The 22,039-nt window shown below is 35.0% G+C and overlaps 1 protein-coding gene across 3 annotated transcripts; it reads right to left on the bottom strand.

The window, feature by feature from the left end:
- Nucleotides 1-9,291: 9,291 nt before the first annotated feature.
- LOC121726414 lies at nt 9,292-13,511 on the bottom strand. Of its 3 annotated transcripts, XM_042113764.1 has the most exons (6): nt 13,441-13,506; nt 13,255-13,357; nt 12,161-12,867; nt 10,064-11,855; nt 9,745-9,948; nt 9,292-9,474 (listed from the first exon to the last, which is right to left on the bottom strand). In XM_042113764.1, exons 3-6 carry the CDS (start codon nt 12,775-12,777, stop codon nt 9,394-9,396), a joined length of 2,694 nt encoding a protein of 897 aa, XP_041969698.1. In that variant the 5' UTR covers nt 12,778-12,867; nt 13,255-13,357; nt 13,441-13,506; the 3' UTR covers nt 9,292-9,393. The 3 variants fall into 3 exon arrangements, with proteins under 3 accessions (XP_041969698.1, XP_041969699.1, XP_041969697.1); XM_042113765.1 differs by lacking the exon at nt 13,255-13,357 and having other exon boundaries at nt 13,441-13,511; XM_042113763.1 differs by having other exon boundaries at nt 13,255-13,510.
- Between the last annotated feature and the right edge of the window lie 8,528 nt (nt 13,512-22,039).

The following is a 22,039-nucleotide window of genomic DNA, read 5'->3' as shown; positions in this document are numbered from 1 at the left end:
CAAATTGACAAAACAAAGCCGTTGGCAATAATTGTCACTTCTATAATATTACACAAAATTCTTGCATGTATTCGGGCCTCTTTTTGCATAAAGTATGCATGTATTCGGGTCACATTTTGTAGAATTGGAACAATTTTTTTGACACAGTTACTCTTCTTTCCTTTTTATTATTCGTAGTATAGAGGTAACTAAATATTTCGGCAAACGAGGGTATAAAACAAAATTAACAATGCAATTAAAATAATCTTGTGGAAATTTATCCCCCGACGTGAACGTAATTCCGTAACGTTCCCACCGACCGTAAAACCCATAAATAAAGGCCGAGCGGGGCAAACACGGAAAGTGTGCAAACAACATAAAACACGGAATGATTGCAATTAAAAACGCATCGCGGTCACGTGCCGCGGCCATCTTGGCACTAATGTCACACGGCCCCAGGCTATAGCTAATAGATTGTGCTATAGAAGTGTAGACAATATGTTTTAGGGCCGTATATGTTAAATTGTGGGTTATGAGGTTAAACCTTGGTAAGTGAAGCTTTGAGTTTAAATAGCTTCGTCAGGAACTATTGTTTTAACGATGAATAAGTATAGGTACCTAGTTACTAATATAATATTGCAATAGTTACAACTTAACTGCATTTTCAAGACAAGTATCGAGCCGTCTCTCATCTTATCGTATCCTTTTCTTCAACCAAACATCTGCACTTACAAAAAATCCAACAAAAACGCGAACGAGCGAATTTAATAAGACATTATGTATTTATAGCGATCCGCCCCATACGTAATAAGTATTTTTTTATTTATAGCGGGATCGCCGGCGGTGCTAATATCGCAAGATCTGGGATCATCCCTCGCGAGGGGAGCCCCGGGCTTCGGTCCGTGATTTTATGCACTGCTGCTTTCCTCTGACGTTTATTAGCTAACGTTTTGTTTGCGGCCTGTGATTCTGCATTGTTAATTGTTTTCGATTGTTTTTGTATGATTCGAATTGTTTTTGGCGTATGTTCAGGGTATTAGAAGGTAAATAAATCTTTTATGATTAATGTTGTTTGATATTTGTAATATTAGGTAGTTTATTAAGCATTTCGAATATAAAATTTGGTTAAATATAAAATACTTAGTTCCTAAACTATTTGACATAATATTAAAATGTTATGGTAGGTATATAGCTATTAGTAATTTAAACGAAAACCTTGGGCTCCAACCGTTTGCCTTCGTAGCTTTTCATCGATAAGTCAAGACTTAAGTACAAACTCATATTTTAAAGATAAAAGAGATTAAGTACTATATTTTGCTTCTATTATCTGCTTACAGCAGAAACGTTTAATATGTCAGTTCTCTAATAATTATATAATATGTATTTAAGTATCCAGTAAGTATCTTCAAATAAGCAGAATCCACGGAGCAAGATGTAACATTACCAGTAGGCATTAGCGGCTCTTCTGTTTGCACGCCGAACATGAAATGCATAATTTATGAATACCTTCTATTTGAATTTCGAATATGTTGGATAAGTACCTACCTAATATGTAAGGAAAATGTAGCCTTAACATGAAGTATGTATGAAAGCTAAGGCGCTTCGATAAGTCCATGTAAGTTTAGTACGTTCAGTTGCAACTTGCAGTTCACATACTGAAGAATGGTAAGTAATATCAGAGAAGTTGATTCATAGGCAGGTATGGCGGTTCTACGTCATTTTGTCGGGTTATGTCAAACACAAAGAGATTACGTCCAATTGACTTGACTAAAAATACGTAGGTCAGCCTGCCTGTGAATTCATTTCTCTGATGGTAAGTACCTACATCAAAACTCTACATTTCATTTGTCACGTGTGTCACAATTTTGCCACAAAAATGTTACCATATTGCGAAATCATAAAAAAATGATTCATATATGCTCAGCCATCAGCCTATGAATTAATTTATTTATTAGTTACTACCTAGATTAAAACTCTACGTCGCATCGAGCCGGATCGATGGAATTAAATATATCGATTTAGAATAAAACTGTCGAGCAATGCTGAATATGTGGACGAAATTCCGAGCCGCGGGTTTTGCTCGACGTTATTGCTCCATCGAACAAAACCGTATGTGAGTACTTAGCATTAACTCAAACTACATTACTTTTGACATTAGCTTAATATTACGAAGACATTATTAGCTTAATATCACGATACTTATATTTTACCTGTTTATAATTTCATAACTACGCAACATTATCACATACCCCCGGCTGATAGGCGCTTATCGCGAAGGTATTTTGGGGCGTCTCTCCTCCGGCAGATGCGACGTCGCCCTATTTACTTAGGCCGCGTTCACTTTTATCAGCGCTATGCACGTCTGGGGGACGCACTTATAAACTAATTCAATAACGCATTATGTTATCGTTTGCGAATAGAAATCGATGATTCGAAGTTTTCAAATTCGATTTACTATAAGAAAAGGCCTACAAAGTCCTGAATATGAAAGTTTCGATTTCATTTTATTTTTACAATTTAAAATTTAAATGACTACTTTATGTAGACTTTCTAACCTATGTTTAACTACAGCGGCTACGATTCTACGAATTAACGACAATTCTGAAACCCGACATCTACATAATATCCAATCCCAAACTTATTTCATATCTTTGTCTACTGTACCGATTCTAAAATAATATGCTTATCAAGTTAAGCTAAATTATGATTTAAGAATACCATACGTTAAATTGACTTACATACGTGAATATAGCATCTGTTGTTAATTTTACATTCCGCTGAGGAGCCAACCAACTATAAGCTTCAAGCAAAGTAGTTGGTTGAACCGTGAATATATATATATATATATATATATATATATATATATATATAACTTTTCACCCGTCTTTATAAACATTCTCACAAAAAGTACAGAACGAATTGTGACAGATACCTAGGAAACACTCTCAGTATCACAAAGTAGGTAAGTACAGTCATAAGTGCAGTCTTTTTTTTATAAAAATCATTTCATGTGATAGCGTGTCTTACAGAAATTATAAATGTAATATTGTTCGTAGCGACATCTATTGACGCGTAGCACCACCTTCGAAAACTGAGGCTAAAATATTTTTGTTGTATAATAGACACTCCTCATACTTAATCTGCCAGAGCCCACACTGTACAAGGGATAGTAAATAACTTTACATACTTACCTAGTCCATGACTCCATGGGCCATTGCCATGGATTTAAGCAATTTTATTTATATATATATACCTAATGTAAGTTGCGTCATAAAATGCATCAAAATAGTTTATAGAGTTTATAGATATTATAGATATTTAGTAGATATTATAGAGTTTACTTACACAGCAGATTTACACCATAGTTCGTACCTAAAAAATAATATATTATGTAATTTGTTTCTTATTAAATTTAAATAAATAAAATGAAGCAATACTATAAATTAATGAATAATCGTCGCAAAAACTGCCGTCCGCCGGAACTCCACAGTTCTATTTGCGGAAGCAATTTCGCGAAATGCCACAATTTATTTAAAAATTACACCCTTGTTTGTATGTACAAATATTGACGTGTTTGGTTTATGATAATGGCAACACTGGCAGGTAGGCTGGCTAGCGACAGTATTATTTACAACAGATAATATATTTGCCATCGCAGAAGTTTAAAGTTTACAATATAATATTTGTTAATGCTCTCTATAAGTTATGTTTGCGTCTCGTTGTTATAATATCAAAGGGGTATTTACTATTAATTAGTTAAATAAGTGATGTAGGTCCAAATAGGAAGTGCAGCAGTTAAGCTACTGATATGGCTGAAACTAAGAGATACTAAAGTCAGATAGCTCTATGATAGTTGAAACTAAAGGGCTGTTTCACCACTTCCTGATAAGTGTCGGATATACTATATCTACAACTTAACTAGACAGATGGAGTATGGAGTATCTTTCTGCTGTCAGATAAGTTGCGGGTAGCCTATCCGGCACTTAACAGGCCCATGTATAAAACTGTGTCGATTGTGTATAATTTGGACCATTGCTATTCTACTGAGAAGGTAAACCAACTAAGGCTGCCTCACAGGTCTCTTCATTAAAGGGTTAACCCAGATATTTCCGACTTGTCTTTCCCTTAGGTACTTTAACAACTATCTAAAATGGCAATGAATAATGATATATCAATCAACCAGCACCTATGTCCTATTGTATTGTTATTGTAAAGTTTAAACGGAGGACAGATATGCTTCGGCATAAATGGGGCGGCTAGGCCTAAGGGGGTTGGGGAATTTAAGAACCAGGAACCCAATAACTATAACAATATGTGTCCCTAACTCCTCTGGCATTGTGAGAGTGATATGAATACCTATTTACCAAGTTATTTGATAGCGTTAACAGTAGCCTACGCATAATAAAACAGTAGCAGACTGCAGAACATAATATTGTGATTTTTTTAATGAAATAAGGGGGCAAACGAGCAAACAGATCACCTGATGGAAAGCAACTTCCGTCGCCCATGGACACTCGCAGCATCAGAAGAGCTGCAAGTGCGTTGCCGGCCTTTTAAGAGGGAATAGGGTAGTAGGGGAGGGTAGGGATGGAAAGGGAAGGGAATAGGGGAGGGTAGGGGATTGGGCCTCCGGTAAACTCACTCGCTCGGCGAAACACAGCGCAAGCGCTGTTTCATGCCAGTTTTCTATGAGAACGTGGTATTTCTCCGGTACGACCCGGGGTCGAGCCGGTCCATTCGTGCCGAAGCATGGCTCTCCCACGTATAATAAATTTGTTACAATAAACTCATCAATGGCCCAACAACTTACAAACGACGTGAAGAGATTAAATAATTATTGACAGAACAAACCGCTCGATGGCACGTAAAGTCGGACCGCAAACAGTCTCTATAGTGTAACAATATCGGAGCCAGCTTCGAATGCGAGCCCAACACGGCACACTCACCGTGTGTACCGAGACAATATGTAGGAACACTACGATCTTAAGCAAGGCGACAAAATGAATCTCCGCTCGCGACTGATACGGCCCAATTCAAACAGTCAGCGCCATTTTGTTTTGACAAGCGGCTAACTCGGCCCCCACGTTACCGTTCCATTTCAAACTCTAACCGTCAACCTCAAGGTTCTCTTTCCCGCGGAGTTTTATATTTGTAGAAACATCGGAAATTAAGGGAGGACCAGACGCGATTCTGTTTGCCGTCTAACGTGGTCCCAGGACGAAGTTACAAATATTTGACGTGTCAATTTTGTGAATGTTGACCGAGTATTGCGGTTAATATTCCCGACCCGGCCGACCTGCTCGGTCGCCCCTTAATTAAATGACCAAAGTAGTCTAATTGTAGATTATTATATCCTGAAGTTTTATTAGCCGGCTGAACTTCTTTTTAACGGATTTCAATTTGAAACGGACCTCTACTTTGCCAAAAATTATTTCATATTTGTTTTGAGATGTGTTCCTTGTTTATTCTTGTTCTAATTCAGTTTTTAGATAAGTAGGTTATTAGATAAGTAGTCAGTTTTTAGATAAGTATATTTAGGCAAGAAACTAAGGGTGGGTTGCACCAGAAGCGTAGTTATAAGTTAAGGTTAAGTCAAATCAAAATCATGTCAAATCCCTAGTAAAAGTCCATTATGGACTTTTACTAGGGATTTGACAGTTCATTTGACATTTTCTTATGGTTAAAGTTATAGTTAAAGTAAGTTGGTGTAAGCCACTTTAAATTTTCAGATTGATATAAATATTTACACAGCGGATAACTTACCTACGCTTCTCTTTGTCACTTCAGAGTTCAGTCATGAACATTGAAAAGCAACTGTAAATAAGGCAAGTAGGTAAGAGCTACAAAATAGAGGTAAGAATAATAGAAACAAAATTTTAATGGCACAATATAATCATTTATTGCAAATACAGCCATTGTATAACGATTGGACAGTCATTATGACGTTACAATGACTGTAGTGTAGACTCTACTGACTGAATGACTGTAGAGTCATATGTGCAGACAATTTGATATATTACTAACTACGAATAATAAAAACTAATTACTAAGCATATTTTGTTTTACACAATTAAAATTCTCACTCGGCATTTGTGTAGAAACAATAAACAAGAATTGGGCATTGATAGGGAAACATTGTAGCTCGTTAGGGCGCGGTCCTTACCGCTGTTTACTCTCGAGTGGCAACATCGAACGGTCCATAAACAAAAAAACACTTTCGCGACTGTTTTCATTGACAACAATGGCGCTAAGTGAGGCCGGAGTACTCGCGCGGTACCCACTTTTCGCGATCGCATCTGAGGGGCTCCTAGTATTTTCATTGTGTGCTTTTAATTTTGAGTGCGCGAACTAGCCGGCTCTCCCGGGCCGTGTGTTTACGATGGTAATATTTGCTTCCGCTGTATAATTCACCCGCCCGCCATATTTGCCAAAGAGCAATCATTTTAATATCGTCAGCCATCACATTAGCCAAGTGGGATACTTTGCTGAATGGATTATTTCTTTTTTAATTTTAATTAGCATTTCCTCGATAAAAGATTGAGTTAATATGCTTTAATCCTATGATTGAAAATGCCTTTACCTACTTACCTTATATATAATTACTATTATGCTACTTAGGGTGGGTTACACCAGAGGCGTGGGCTAAAGATATGGTCAAAGTTGTGGTTATAGATATGGCTAATTTTAACTTTAACCTTAACTTTGATAACTATAAGGGTGGGTTGCACCAACTTACTTTAACTACAACTGTAACTTTAACTACAATGCAAAATGTCAAATCCTTGGTTTATTAGTGATCGAAGGTTAAAGTTAAAAATGGACGTCATCAAGACGTCATATTTAACCATAGCCAAATATCTCGACAAAGCTTTAAATGAACGTGGCGAAAAAAGGAACTAACGCTGTCATCATACAAAAACGCCATTTTTTACAGTGCTCCTTTACCAGCAGCGTCCCCGCCCACGTTCATTTAAAGCCTTGTCGGACCAGAAACCGACATATTCTGTCAAATTCTGTGGTCAAAGTTAAATTAGCCTTAACTATAACCATAACTTTGACCATAACCGTTACTATAACCACGCCTCTGGTGCAACCCACCCTTAATAATTAGGATCTAAAAGAAGACTAAGCTTCTGATTGGTAATTAGAATTTTCTAAACACTATTTCACTTGACTAAATTTAGTTATCGAATCAGTTTAGACGTCTAAATTTAGTAAGGTGGAATAAGCCCTTAACCGCCAACGAATAAAAATTGGTCCAGAAACAACGGAAGTTCTTGAATTTCGTTTTTGAGTCTACAAGAAGTCTACATGAATTTGCGGCACCAAGAAATTAGGAAATTGCGAACCAACTTCGAACAGGATTTAAAGACACGCTTTTATAATAACGCCTGGGGAGTGGGGTGATTACTGAAAATCAAACCATTAGCTCCACCTATGGGCGTTCATTGTAAACTACTGTCAACTCCCGCAATCCGCCGCATTAATAGTTTAATATAACGCGATATAGATGGCGATTTTGCTAGATAATTTATTTTAGAAAATATTCCTAGGTGAAGCAGGGTGAGGCCAACGATATTGAAATCGAAGGTTTTACAAAGCTTTGAAATTTGACACCAATTTTGTTTATTAGATGGATTTTGAGGAAACTTTGCAGTAATGTAGGCTACATTTTATCCCGGGGATTTCCACGGAAACGGGAACCATCGCGCGCTTAACGTCACGTAACCTAAAGTCCACCCAAGAGTATTTATAATATGAACGGCTAGTCTCATATAAACACTTTAAAAATTCGCAAATATTTGCGGTGCGACGTCGCATCGCAGTTTGTACGAGCCTATAACCTAACATAAAACCAGTGGTTGTTCCTATTGTATGCCTGGATAGGTACTTTATCAATGAAATAGTTTACAGAATAAACAGAATGAAACTCGTTTATAATTTTTAATATATTATATTAAAAGAATTGAATCATAGTAAATCATATTAACAAAAAAAATAACTTACTGTAGTACATAATATTTAAAAATATGTATCAAAATCCTTAATTGTTCCCTTTTTACACTAAACTTAAATGATAAAATTAGCAAAGACAACCTTATAAAATCATGGCATGAGATTTTCTTTAAGTGATTTTTTTAGGGTTCCGTAGCCAAATGGCAAAAAACGGAACCCTTATTTAAATGTTATATTATGGCCACATTTAAAACTAGAATAATTTCTTCTATCCTTAGGGATATTTCAAAAATTAAGATTGGTTTCTGTAGACGGAGAAGTCCTGTGTAATTGAAGAAAATATATATTTAAACAGTACAATGATGGTTATGAAAACATTTGTTATGTTGATGAACAAAAGACAAAAGTTTGTTCTTAACTTATTTAAAACTGTTCAAACAATCGTTTTTATTTAACAAATCTTAGGTAGGTATATGTTTTAGTATTTGTTATTTGTTGTATAGCTAAGCTTAATAAAAATACTTAAGCTATGTTTTTTTTAAATAATGGCACACCACAAATGCCCAATTATATAACTTACTTTTAATCTTAAAACAACTTAAAACAAAATTTTAAAAATATGTCTGCTATAGTTGTTTAATTTCAATTATTTCACCAAATTAGCTGAACTTTTAAAATTCTCTAAAAAGAATCTTAGAACATAACAAATACGTACTGTAAAATGTGTTTTAAAAAGCATAATTATGTTAAGATATTGTTATCCAATTTTTTGATAAAAAATTTGTCACGTAATAATAAAATAATTCGTTTTTAACCCTAATTAAATACCCTAAAAATATAAATTGTCAGTGTGCACTGCACATTAAAACATTAAAATTAATTTGTATGTTTGAAGTAGTTTGTTATGTGATATTAACTCAATCTCATCCAAGTTAATCCAAAGATAAAGAAAAAGAAACAGGAATTCTAGACCACAACATTGATCGATAGATACTGCATAATAATGCAGTAGTAGAAATATCAACACAGTTGGGTCAATTTATTTTTTTTTATGAAATAAGGGGGCAAATGAGCAAACGGGTCACCTGATGGAAAGCAACTTCCGTCGCCCATGGACACTCGCAGCATCAGAAAAGCTGCAGGTGCGTTGTCGGCCTTTTAAGAGGGAATAGGGTAATAGGGGAGGGTAGGGATGGGAAGGGAAGGGAATAGGGGAGGGTAGGGAAGGGATTAGGGTAGGGGATTGGGCCTCCGGTAAACTCACTCCCTCGGCGAAACACAGCGCAAGCGCTGTTTTACGCCGGTTTTCTGTGAGAACGTGGTATTTCTCCGGTCGAGCCGGCCCATTCGTGCCGATGCATAGCTCTCCCACGTATAAATTTACATTTTTGTTTAAATTAAGATTAAATTGAATGAAGATTGAGCATAATTTTTGTGATTGGCATGTTGAAGTAGCAATTACTCAACAACAAGATCAAATTCATCAATGTCCTCACACATGGAGTTGAATCCTGCTGCCCATTCTTCTGCTTCTTTCTCCTAAAAAAGATAACATTTGATGTCCAAAAATATATAAAATTTAAAGTATTTTAAAATTATATTTTTATGCATAGTTCTGTTTCGCCAACAAAACAAAACAAATTATAACAACTCTCTGATGTACCAATAACATCACTGTCGGAAAAGCACGTGAAACGTGAGTAACAAATAAAACTAATATAGTGTAACGCAACTCTAAAAAGTCATATTCTAACAGCATTTGAATCTGATAATAGAATATCGTACAAAAAAAGTCACAATCAAACGTACCTCTTTCTTTGATAGTTTTTGTTTTGTATTTGTCTTTTTCTTTGTGGGTTTCTTTTCTTTTATGGATGGGAGTTTAAATGACAAGTCTTCCAGGTCATCCTCATCACTGGACCCATTGTTAAGATTGTCACTGTTGAAATTGTTCACTGTTAAACTATGCTGGAATGTTACCTTCTTAGACTTCCCATAGCTTTTTCTTGTAGGCTGAAGATAAGAAAGTTAGGCATGTAAAAAATACTACTAATACACACATACAAAATTATATGAAAATCGGTTTGCATCAAAATGAAAATAGTAGAAGAGTTTGTTATAATATTACCTTTACATGGTGAACAAGTTCAATATCTTCAAAAAGATGAACAGAGTTGGAATCTTCATCATTAATATTACCCTGCACTGTATCAGTGTTAATATTAGTCACTTCAGTATCCTTATCAACATGTTGTTCCGGGAACACAGGTGGCTCAGTCGCAGCCTTTGCGTCATCAAAGACTTTGTCCAAATAGTTTGGAAGACGGGCAGGCTTTGACATAGCAGCGATCGGCATCCCAATATCTTTAGGTTTGTTAAGATCGCCATTAATAGCTTGAAGAGCTTTCCTTGTTTTCATCTTTTTCTTTTTGATTTTGGTCTTCACTGGTGATACATTTTCTTGATTTTCGCTTTCATCAAAACCAAAGTAAGTTATATCTTTGTTTTTTTCTGATTGCTTCTCTGTAGTCACTTTTTCAGAATCACATGAACTATCTTTATGTTCTGAGTTATCTGTCTGCATATCTTCACCAGAAGTGTTTGATTTCTCAACAATAACATCAGGAATGTTTTTGTTCCTTCTGGATGGTACCTCTGGAACATGGGTATCTTCAAACAAACTATTAGTTTGGATAATAAGAGGCTTTTTCTTTTTGTTTGCATTTTTTTCCACCACTTCCTTGATGAATGACAGTATACTGGTCTGTTTTAAATTGGAAGTTTGAGGTACAGGGTCATCTTCTATTTGAGGTAGAGATTCATTTGGTTCTGTGATTATATTTGTATAAACATGCTTCTTCTGACTGTCATTATAGTTAATAAAGGACCTTTCAATGGCTGGGGTCATATTTGGCTTGACATATGAGTTCACTTGCCACTTAATCGGAAGATTATTGAACTCAACTCTCCAGGGGCTGGCAGTGGGATGCCTAGTAGAGAGGTTCATGCTGCTGCTAGCAACAGGCTCCTCATCAAAGAAACTAATGTGGTCTTGTAAATTGAGTGGATCTTTGTTGCCTATCTGTCCTTCAGGAGTTTTGTTGTGTGCATGATGATCAATGGAATGATTACTTGGTGGAGCATTTTCCACAACTCCATCAGTTTCATATACTGGTGACATTGCATGCATTGGAGTGTCAACAGGTGAGTAATTGAGTTCTACACTCTCATGTTGAGTGTTATCTTGAAATTGCATTGCAATATCTTCTATTCTTATAGAATTGTATCTATTTTCAGAAGCTTTACTGACATTATTTACAGTATTAGTATTTGATGTGTTTGGTATTAATTTTCTGGTGCATTCATCAGACTTTGCAGTTACTTTCTTAGATGTTGTACCTTCTTCAACTTTCGTTAGGGCTTTATTTTTAAGAGCAACATTTTGTTTCAAAGAAGCTAATGCTTTCTCCAAATTTTTGTCATAAGTACTTTTTACAACTTTTTTAGGTTTACTAGGATTTCTAGGGTTTCTTTTCTTTTTCTTCTTTTGTGGTGGTGGTTCCTCGCTTGGATCAAAAGTAAATTCATAAACATCCAGTTTGCTAGAATCTCGCTTAAGAGAATCCTTTCTGTTTTCCAATAATCTAAAAGAAACATTGTTTCTTGGATTTTTGTCACAATCAGATTTGTTATTAGTAGTTGTTACTGATTTTAAAATTATATCTTCCACATTTGCTTCCAAGTTGTTCTTAGCAACTTTTGGTCTTAAGCTCCTTGCTGGTACTGTTGGTTTAGTTTCATTTGTTTCACATTTTTTCTTAATAATAGCTTGTTTTGCATTTTTGGCCTCAACAGATACATTATTTGAAGCTGGTGATCTGACTTTATTAATAGCAGATGTAGTCGCCCCAGTATGAATCCTGTAAAATAAAAAATACATAATAATAGAACAAAATAATTTAAAATAAGCACATGTTTTAACAGTACTGCACTATAAGAGATTATTTCACAGGCTGATAGCAGACTTGTGCAATTTCATCAGGCGAGGTCAAGTCCATTCAACATAATATCGCAATTCACAATTCACAGAGTGTTTCAATTCTCTAACAATATGTTAATAATATTATTCACTAGCTGCTGCCCGCGAAGTGTAGGCTCTATGAAGTAACAGAATTGCTTGTGTCATCTAGTTTAGTTATCAAAAAATAAGATGGGTTCAACTTACCTCGTGCCACTTATGCAAATAGTTTCTTTTTTACTTTGTTTGTTATTTGAATTTTTTGTCTGTGGCTTAACACTTTTAACCACATTGATCTTCTTAGATTTGTTAGCTATTGGAGTACTCGCATGGGAAGGTTCTATAGATGTGTTTTTCAATGGGCTTACAGATTGGGCATCAAATTTGCTAGGTAAGCGACAAATTCTTTTAGGCCTTTTACTAATCAGAGGGCTGCTTGAGATTCTTGATGGTGTCTTATGAGGTGTCAACTTGGTTGCTCTTGTTTCAGAAGTAGTTTTTTGTTGTGAATGTGAACTGGCATTTTTAGGACTTGAGGGAGTTACGGGACTGAAGTTTGATAAGTTCTTCAAAGTATTGTTCTCCTTGTACCGTGTTGGGAGTCTTCTATTACGACATGATCTTTCCTTTACCGATTCTGGTGTCCTTTGAGCTACATTTGTATTTTCTTTGATAGAAATTAAACCTGAATTGTTGTCATCGGAAGCCGAGTTAGTTTTGTCCGCTAAAGGTTTTCGATTTGATTTAACGATAACATTCTTCTTTTTACTCGACACAGTTATGTTTTCTTTCAAAGCTTTGACTCCTCTAGTTCGAGGTGGCATGATGCTTCTAGTTGATTTTCACCGTTCTATTAAGTTCAAAGTCATTCTAATTAATCCTGGGTTTTAATGTTGTATGTCACAATTGATGAGCTGAAAAATATAAGTGCGTGAAAAATGTGTACAACAACATTAACCCGGCGTGAGTGAGTAAGGGTATCTCATATCCAACAGTGTACAAAGCACTTAAGAGAGTGATTTTAATTACAATGTTGATCACAATTTGTCAATTTTTTTTATATATTATGCCTAAGTAACTAAATAAAGTTAATTTGTGCGTATAAAAATACCAATTTGTTACTAATAGAAAATAAGATAAGTACTTTTTTATAATTAGACGTGGTTGTTTTGTTGTACTTAAGAATTCATTTGCTGTTTATTAATTATATATTACAATGATAAACATTATTCTAAATTAATCTCCAGTTATCAAATTCGACAATACAATATTATGGTTCGGGAAGGGTTCGTCATACCCACCTCATAGCTGGTGTAATTTCACATCATTCACGCCGGGTTAAATTCTATGATGTATCATCCATGTATCATCCACAACAACTGCAACGTCGAAACAGTCTATGCCCTAAAAGATGTTATCACTGGGCGAAAATCGAATGAATATGATAAAATTTACCCAATATAGAGAATTAGAAATATTAAAAATACCTTTTGATTTAATTAAAAGTTTTGGTTTTAGCAAACAGTTTACAGTAAACTTTTTCTAACTTTCGCTCGTTTTTAGCTTTCACTTTGACATTTCGTAATGACAACACTCAACAGTCAACACCAACTTCTACTAGTTCTTGGTCTTCTCCACAGAATACAAATTACTCACGGAGGTCTTCGCCTCTTGAATATATCTGTATCAATGTTTGTTGATTTGTTCCAGTTCCGTCAAAAAATTAAAACATTTCGTGTTTACTGCTTTTCGCATTCAGAAGTAGGTATTATGAACTTTCCAAAATCTCTCCCTGGAAAAACAGACAATAAAGGCTCCCGCACACAGGCGCGTTATTATAGGTCGATAATAACAACACTACTCGGAACGTGCACGTCAGTAGTGACATATTTCAAACGAAGTTTTAGGGGCATGTGTCAAAAAATAAACAACAAGAGTTTGTTTATTTTGTAAATATTATAGCAAATAAAATATATTTAGAACAATAATTAATGGTATTTGGGTTAGATTTAGTTAAAAACTACTTGTGGAAAATGAATATAATCATAAAAAACTGGTTTTGAAAGTATAAAACACTCAATAAGTTTCAAGGCCCAATCTATGCTAAAAGGAAATAAATTGGTGTTAGCAGGACATGTAAGGGATGTAGAAGAGCTAAGAACTAATGGAAATGTTATTTAATACGAGCCAATATAATTCGTTGAACATTGGTGACTTTAGCATCCTATAAAACAAGTTCAAACGTAAGTAATGAACCAACCAAAAACGTAACTAAGCATTTAGATAAAGGTAGTCTTAACATTTTTATTCATTCTTACAGATAGATAATAATGATCGGTTGTTGCTGGAGTAAAATGCAGCTGCGTTTATAACCAGAGCGGCAAGTGCAAACATATTGCTGCTTCAATCAGTAACAAAAATATTAGCAATACTTTATACTTGAAAAAAATAAATGTAATGTTTTTAAAAATCTTGTTTTTATTTATTTTTTACAATATTAATACTCTGTAAGAAAATCAGAGTCTATAAATTTATAAAAACACTGATACTTTGGATTTGAATAAAATAGATCTATGAAACTATCACTGCAAGTTTTGTCGTCGGGTTTTTGAGAACATGGTGGAGAACATCATTCATCAACACTAAAACGATAGTTAGGCACTCAATTAATATCTTTATAAAATGCAACTTAAATAAAATTGACTTGACTGATAATGCAATTTTAGATTATATCGAATCACATACTTTTTCATTTTTACAGCAGCTATCTGATCTAATTTCCTAGTGGATTTAGGAAAAACATTAAATTTGTATACTGACTACCTATTTTTGCTGTTATTTTTGCAGTCTACGATACAAAAACCACAAAGACCAATTTCTAAAAATTTCAAAACAAGATTTTATAGAAATTTGTCAATTTGTTTGACTACTAACTGAGCCCCTTTGGTTGCATATTTTTGCCACGGAAAGCGCGGCTATCGCTTTCTTTATCCCCTCCACCCACTTCGCACGCTCCGAACAGGAAAGGGCCACGCCCGTACGGGCGTGGCCCGAGTGGCATAGTTTGTCCAGCTGGACATAACTTAACTCGCACGCAAAAGGAAATTCGTGAGTACGGATTTAAACCTTACGATAGTTGACGTAAAGTGTAAAATTGCGTACAACTTCAAGTCTTATCATATTTAGCTTCAAGCGCCATCTAGCGTTGAATAACTGAACTCGGTAGTCAGAGCCGGTATTGCTAAATTTAAATTCTTCTTTATTTCAAAAGGGTTAGGGTTGTTTTTACAACATTGTATTTAAAAAAGAAATCTCTTTGTGATTGCTTATTTCTTTTGTGTGCGTATAATGTTACTGTGTGAGTTTGGCGACAGCAGTTTCAATGAAACTTACTAGCCATGCCCCTACCTTTAGTGTTATATATTCCGGGATAATAACGCATGCGTTGTTGCGATATCTGTTTTCAGTACATTTTGTATAATGATGGTCATGTATAATAGTTAAGTATTATACACGTCACTGCTGTCTGCTGCTATAATAACGCCGCAATGCAATAACGCAATTTTAATGAGGCATATTTTTCTTATTTTTTTAATTTGACTGTCAAACAGTTTTCATTTTAGTAACTAGATGGCGTATGGGTATAGAACCTCAATGATTATGTCAGCGTCTTCCTAAACCATTACCAGTTGATTACCAGTATCTTGGCCTAATCGCTTATGCTAATGATCGCGTAGGCGTGTGATCTTCGTGAAAAGCATAGAAATATATACATACAGTTTTAATATGTCAATATTATGCTAATGGAAACTAGGTTTAAGATATTTTCAATTAGAGTCTGGTTAGCGAAAGATGAGACTGGAAAAAGGCGGCAAATTCAAAAAAATCAACGTATAACAACCCAGACAGGGTTGTTATACGTTGATTTTTAAGTGGGTGGAGGGGATAAAGAAAGCGATAGCCGCGCTTTCCGTGGCAAAAATATGCAACCAAAGGGGCTCAGTTAGTAGTCAAACAAATTGACAAATTTCTATAAAATCTTGTTTTGAAATTTTTAGAAATTGGTCTTTGTGGTTTTTGTATCGTAGACTGCAAAAATAACAGCAAAAATAGGTAGTCAGTATACAAATTTAATGTTTTTCCTAAATCCACTAGGAAATTAGATCAGATAGCTGCTGTAAAAATGAAAAAGTATGTGATTCGATATAATCTAAAATTGCATTATCAGTCAAGTCAATTTTATTTAAGTTGCATTTTATAAAGATATTAATTGAGTGCCTAACTATCGTTTTAGTGTTGATGAATGATGTTCTCCACCATGTTCTCAAAAACCCGACGACAAAACTTGCAGTGATAGTTTCATAGATCTATTTTATTCAAATCCAAAGTATCAGTGTTTTTATAAATTTATAGACTCTGATTTTCTTACAGAGTATTAATATTGTAAAAAATAAATAAAAACAAGATTTTTAAAAACATTACATTTATTTTTTTCAAGTATAAAGTATTGCTAATATTTTTGTTACTGATTGAAGCAGCAATATGTTTGCACTTGCCGCTCTGGTTATAAACGCAGCTGCATTTTACTCCAGCAACAACCGATCATTATTATCTATCTGTAAGAATGAATAAAAATGTTAAGACTACCTTTATCTAAATGCTTAGTTACGTTTTTGGTTGGTTCATTACTTACGTTTGAACTTGTTTTATAGGATGCTAAAGTCACCAATGTTCAACGAATTATATTGGCTCGTATTAAATAACATTTCCATTAGTTCTTAGCTCTTCTACATCCCTTACATGTCCTGCTAACACCAATTTATTTCCTTTTAGCATAGATTGGGCCTTGAAACTTATTGAGTGTTTTATACTTTCAAAACCAGTTTTTTATGATTATATTCATTTTCCACAAGTAGTTTTTAACTAAATCTAACCCAAATACCATTAATTATTGTTCTAAATATATTTTATTTGCTATAATATTTACAAAATAAACAAACTCTTGTTGTTTATTTTTTGACACATGCCCCTAAAACTTCGTTTGAAATATGTCACTACTGACGTGCACGTTCCGAGTAGTGTTGTTATTATCGACCTATAATAACGCGCCTGTGTGCGGGAGCCTTTATTGTCTGTTTTTTCCAGGGAGGTTTTTTAATTTGACTGTCAAACAGTTTTCATTTTAGTAACTAGATGGCGTATGGGTATAGAACCTCAATGATTATGTCAGCGTCTTCCTAAACCATTACCAGTTGATTACCAGTATCTTGGCCTAATCGCTTATGCTAATGATCGCGTAGGCGTGTGATCTTCGTGAAAAGCATAGAAATATATACATACAGTTTTAATATGTCAATATTATGCTAATGGAAACTAGGTTTAAGATATTTTCAATTAGAGTCTGGTTAGCGAAAGATGAGACTGGAAAAAGGCGGCAAATTCAAAAAAATCAACGTATAACAACCCAGACAGGGTTGTTATACGTTGATTTTTTTATGATAGCCGAAATTATAGTTTTGATCTACGAACTACGAAGGTTTCTTAGTTTTTATTTTTCGTAGTTCGTAGAACAAAACTTTAATGCCGCCTATAGCACAGAATATATTAGTAGTACCAACAGAAGTCCAACTCGTGGAACCCGTTTAAAAAAATAACAACTCTTGCTGCGATACTATAAAGTTCAAATTCCGACCGCGCAGTGCTTGGTGCCTACAATTATATTTGCCTACATGTGCGCTCTCTTTCTATCGCGTAAGAGGTACCCTTTCTGACGAAATCAAGATTGTCACCTTTTAGAAAATAAAATAATCTTCTTTTAATTACTAAAGCTACTAATAGCAAACTTTTTTATAGTAATAATCAAATTTTAGTAACCCAACGTTTAAATTTTATAATTGTTTTATATTCGATTATAGTGTAAGAGCTGGTCAGGAATTTAATACAACTTAAACATAGTAACTTGTGTTTATTTATGTGTAGTATGCGGTTTGTTTGTAACAAATTGGTTTATTTGCTATGTTTGTGTATTTTTTTAATCTTTTTTTTGTATTTTATAGTCTTAAATTACTTTATTAAATATTTCTTTGACTTTTTTCAATTGTTCATATTTATCAGATTAATAATGATATCACAGCGGTTAAATCAGTACGTAGATATATTATGCGACGAAAAAATCTTGCGCGCGCGTCACCGCTCGCTTGTGAGTCCCTTGTGATCTGCCCCTTTAAAGGGGTACTTACAGTTCGATACCTAAAGGCGCGAGTGGGACAGGCCTGCCTATAGACAGGGTTGTTATACGTCGATTTTTTTAATTTGCCGCCTTTTTCCAGTCTCATCTTTCGCTAGCCAGACTCTATCGGCGGTTCCCAATATTTGATCCATCTCTGGTTTGGCCCTACTAGAGATGGGAATATCTCACATTAGACATTAGAGACATACAGGGTGTCAAAAGACCGCTTCCGATAACTTCGTGGGGTTATTATAGGGCATGAGATATATCCGTTGGTGCAAGAAATTTTCATGTAATCGCCAGTTTTTTAAATAGTCAAAATTTTCAACACGCAATGTATAATGCGTGCAGTTAATGCGCGATAATATCGCCCGCCACCGAGTAATGAAACCCCGGGCCGAGCCGGCCCCCCCCCCCCCCCCGCGCCGCCCGCGCCGAATACCGCGCGCGCGGCTCTGCGCTAGTCATGACTCATGAGTTAAGACAAAACAGCTGATCGTGGTGTGCCCTATACCCTAGCCCGTAGGTAGTGAATAAACCACCAATATTGTAATGATTATTAAATTACAATAGTTTTCACGATTTAACAAAATGTTACAATTTATTAATTACCGTTTCTCAGGTTTTTACTCAAAAATACTCAGTTTTTACTTCCGGCCAAAAAGGAAAAGTAATCATAATTCACATCCGATCATCATCCGATTTACACATCTGTAAAAATACATACACAGTTACCTACTGCACCTATCAATACCTATCAATGGAAAACATACGTGATAACATGTTCACTGACCTGTGATCAGCTGTCTGCTTTTATGAAATGCAGTTCGAACTGTGCTCCATGATCCATCTAACTCGATGTAGATTGCAGAGTTATTCAACACTTAACAAAAGTAATTACAGGAGACATTCCAATTCTTTAAACACTTTTTATTGCACTGTTTAAACCACACTATCGTCTATCGACGACGATGTTCACCTGTTCCTTAAAGCATCGCACATTCATCGGACGTATCTTGTCACGGCCCGTTATTAATTACAAACATAAAAAAAATAGTTAACAATACACAAAACAACCAATATGACAACATCTAAACGTAAAATTACAAAACTTAAACAAAAACGTCACAGTACCTACACCAGCACGGCGCGTGTTAGACAGCCGACTGAACAAAATTGAAGAAAAAACTTTGTAAAATAATAGGGATGTATCCCTGTGAAATGTGAATATTTTGAGTAATCGATAATTTTTTTATCGATAAATCGTATTAATTGTTTTACATACGAGTACGTATTGATTACTGTCAAACTAAAAATAAACAATACCTACTCAATATTAAGAAAAGCGACAATAATTAAAAGTTATTTAATTAATTAGGTAAGTATTATTAAAGTATTTTCATTGGTACGTAGACGCTTATACGCGCATACGTAGACGCGCATAACGCGTACCACGGTATAACAATCACTTTATCACGGTAATGTAGGTATCGAATTTAAAAAATGAGATGAGATCTACTAAATAATAGTTATAATTTTTATTATTTAATGGTAATTTAAATATCGACTAAATAGTATTGAATTTATAGGGTACAACACTTAGATTGTCCTTGAAATGGATTAGCGACACGTGCGTCGTGCACCTGCTCAGTTCGTCGGCGGCTTGCTTTGATCGCGGCGCGCTTTGTCGGCGCCGCGATCAAAGCAAGCCGCCGTTCGGTGTCTTTTGACTACTTCCGAAAGTCGATACACGACGAACATTATTTCAAAAATTAAAATAGATTGTTTAATTTAGTAGCCATTTCAGCATTGAGGTAATAGGTTGTTAGAGTTGTTAGGAGATAAGTTTGATTTTTTAACAATTATTTCAAGTATCAAAACGTGGTAGTATTGTGTAAAGTGTTAATAATTGATTATTATTTCAGTTGTAATAAAATACTTTGTAGTGTGGTACATTTCGTTAACAAGAAGTGTTTTTGACGTTCTTGGTGGTGACTGGTCTTATTGCTTGGTGTTAAGGACTATTTTCAAAATGCATAAAGAAGTAAGAACACTTGAACTCAACATTTTTCACGTAAGTTAATTGCCAGTTTTATGTTTGAGGTTTTTTCGTGTATCATCTGTAATTTCGATTGATAAGTGACGATTGCGGATAAACAGTTCATCCGCATAGGTTTCGTTATTTACGATGAACTTTTTAACTAGTCTAATAATCTTAGAAGTTTGCCATACTGTCGTAAGTTGTTACACATGCACAGACAGTTACTTACAGTTTTCTACATGAGCTACCATTAAACTCTTAACACTGCAAGTAGCTTAGATGAGAGGTCAGAGGTCAGATTTCTAAGTTCCATGTGATGGTGACCTTCATGGGTTTGAAATTGAAAAGACACCACATACATTAGGGTTTCTGTGTGTTCTGTCGTAACTCGTAGTGTATCGTCATTCGTCGCATACGACCTTTCGACTTAGCGTGCGTAGGCCGGAGCTAACAGCTGATTAACGCGGTCAACGTTCTCGGGTTTGTACTCGGAACACGAGAACGTTGACCGCGCGCTTGCAAATGCTTATTGGGGTAAAAATAATAAAATTAAAAAAAATATTTTAAAATATTTTTCTTTGTGGTTTATTATCATGTTTAAAGGGTTTTAATTATAAAAAAATAAAGAATAAAAAATTAAAAAAAAATAAAAAATAAATTAAAAAAAAATACATATTCGTAATCAGAAAATGTAGTATAATCATACCCCAAAGTTATCGGAAGTGGTCTTATTACACCCTGTATATTTTATGTCAATTGTGAGCTATTACTATCTCTAGTAGGGCAAAACCAGAGATAGATCAAATATTGGGAACGGCCGTATGTCACACTTGACTGATATTTTTTAAGGTGCCCATACACGGGACAATTTGTCGTTTCGATCGATCATCAAGAAAATCGTCCAATCGGTCTTTTGAACGTAAAATCGTTTGCGACATTGCTACACACGTACAATTTGTCGTTCGATTTTAATATCAAGGAGATAAATCGTTACGATAAAGCCTCCCGCACACAGGAGCGATAATACCGCTCGGTAAAATCGCGCGATATAATATGTTTTCAGTACATTTTGTATGGGGACGCTCATGTATTTACACACTGCTGCGGTAATAACGCCACGATTAATGTATATCGCGCGGTATACCGCTCGGTAATAACGCGCGGTATACCGCTCGGTAATAACGCGCGATATACCGATATACTCGCGTATGGGTAGACAACTATCGGTAATACCAGGGACTACCATCAATAATTGCTACAAAACTGGGCAAAAGCATGTAAAATTGATGCATTTCAATTTGAAAAAGACGCAATAATATATCAATGAATAGGATAAGAAAGTTATTATAACGATGTTTTAGTTAAAACTCACGGAAGAAATTGCCCTATTTACCGTTGTTCACACCAAATGTCACAGGAATTATACATTTTGGTTTTGACAACATCTTACCTGCACTTGTGCAAGATAACGGATATTTAGTGGCTAATATTTTACCAATAATGAACATCGAAGACCCAAATAACACAATTTGGGAAAAAATAATAAAAACCACAAAAACAATAAAAAGTAGAAGTTTGAAAGTGACATGCCCGCCAAAACTCTTTCAGTTGTCAAATGTTTGACAGCTCTTCTTTACCAGCAGCGCGAGCGCCCCGCTCACGTTCGTTTAAAACTTTGTCGCACCCTGCGAACTGCGAAGAAAAGTTTTCATCAATTTCAATTTTAAATATTTCCTCAGAATTACTGGTGAACCCACATTTTTAGCCTTAAAAAATCGCAAATCGTACATATCATAGACTTAATATATATACGACA

Source organism: Aricia agestis, chromosome 4 (assembly GCF_905147365.1).
Source record: "Aricia agestis chromosome 4, ilAriAges1.1, whole genome shotgun sequence".
Classification (NCBI taxonomy): Eukaryota; Metazoa; Arthropoda; class Insecta; order Lepidoptera; family Lycaenidae; genus Aricia; species Aricia agestis.
Note: the sequence above shows the minus strand (reverse complement) of the source record. Positions and strands in the feature narration are given on the sequence as shown.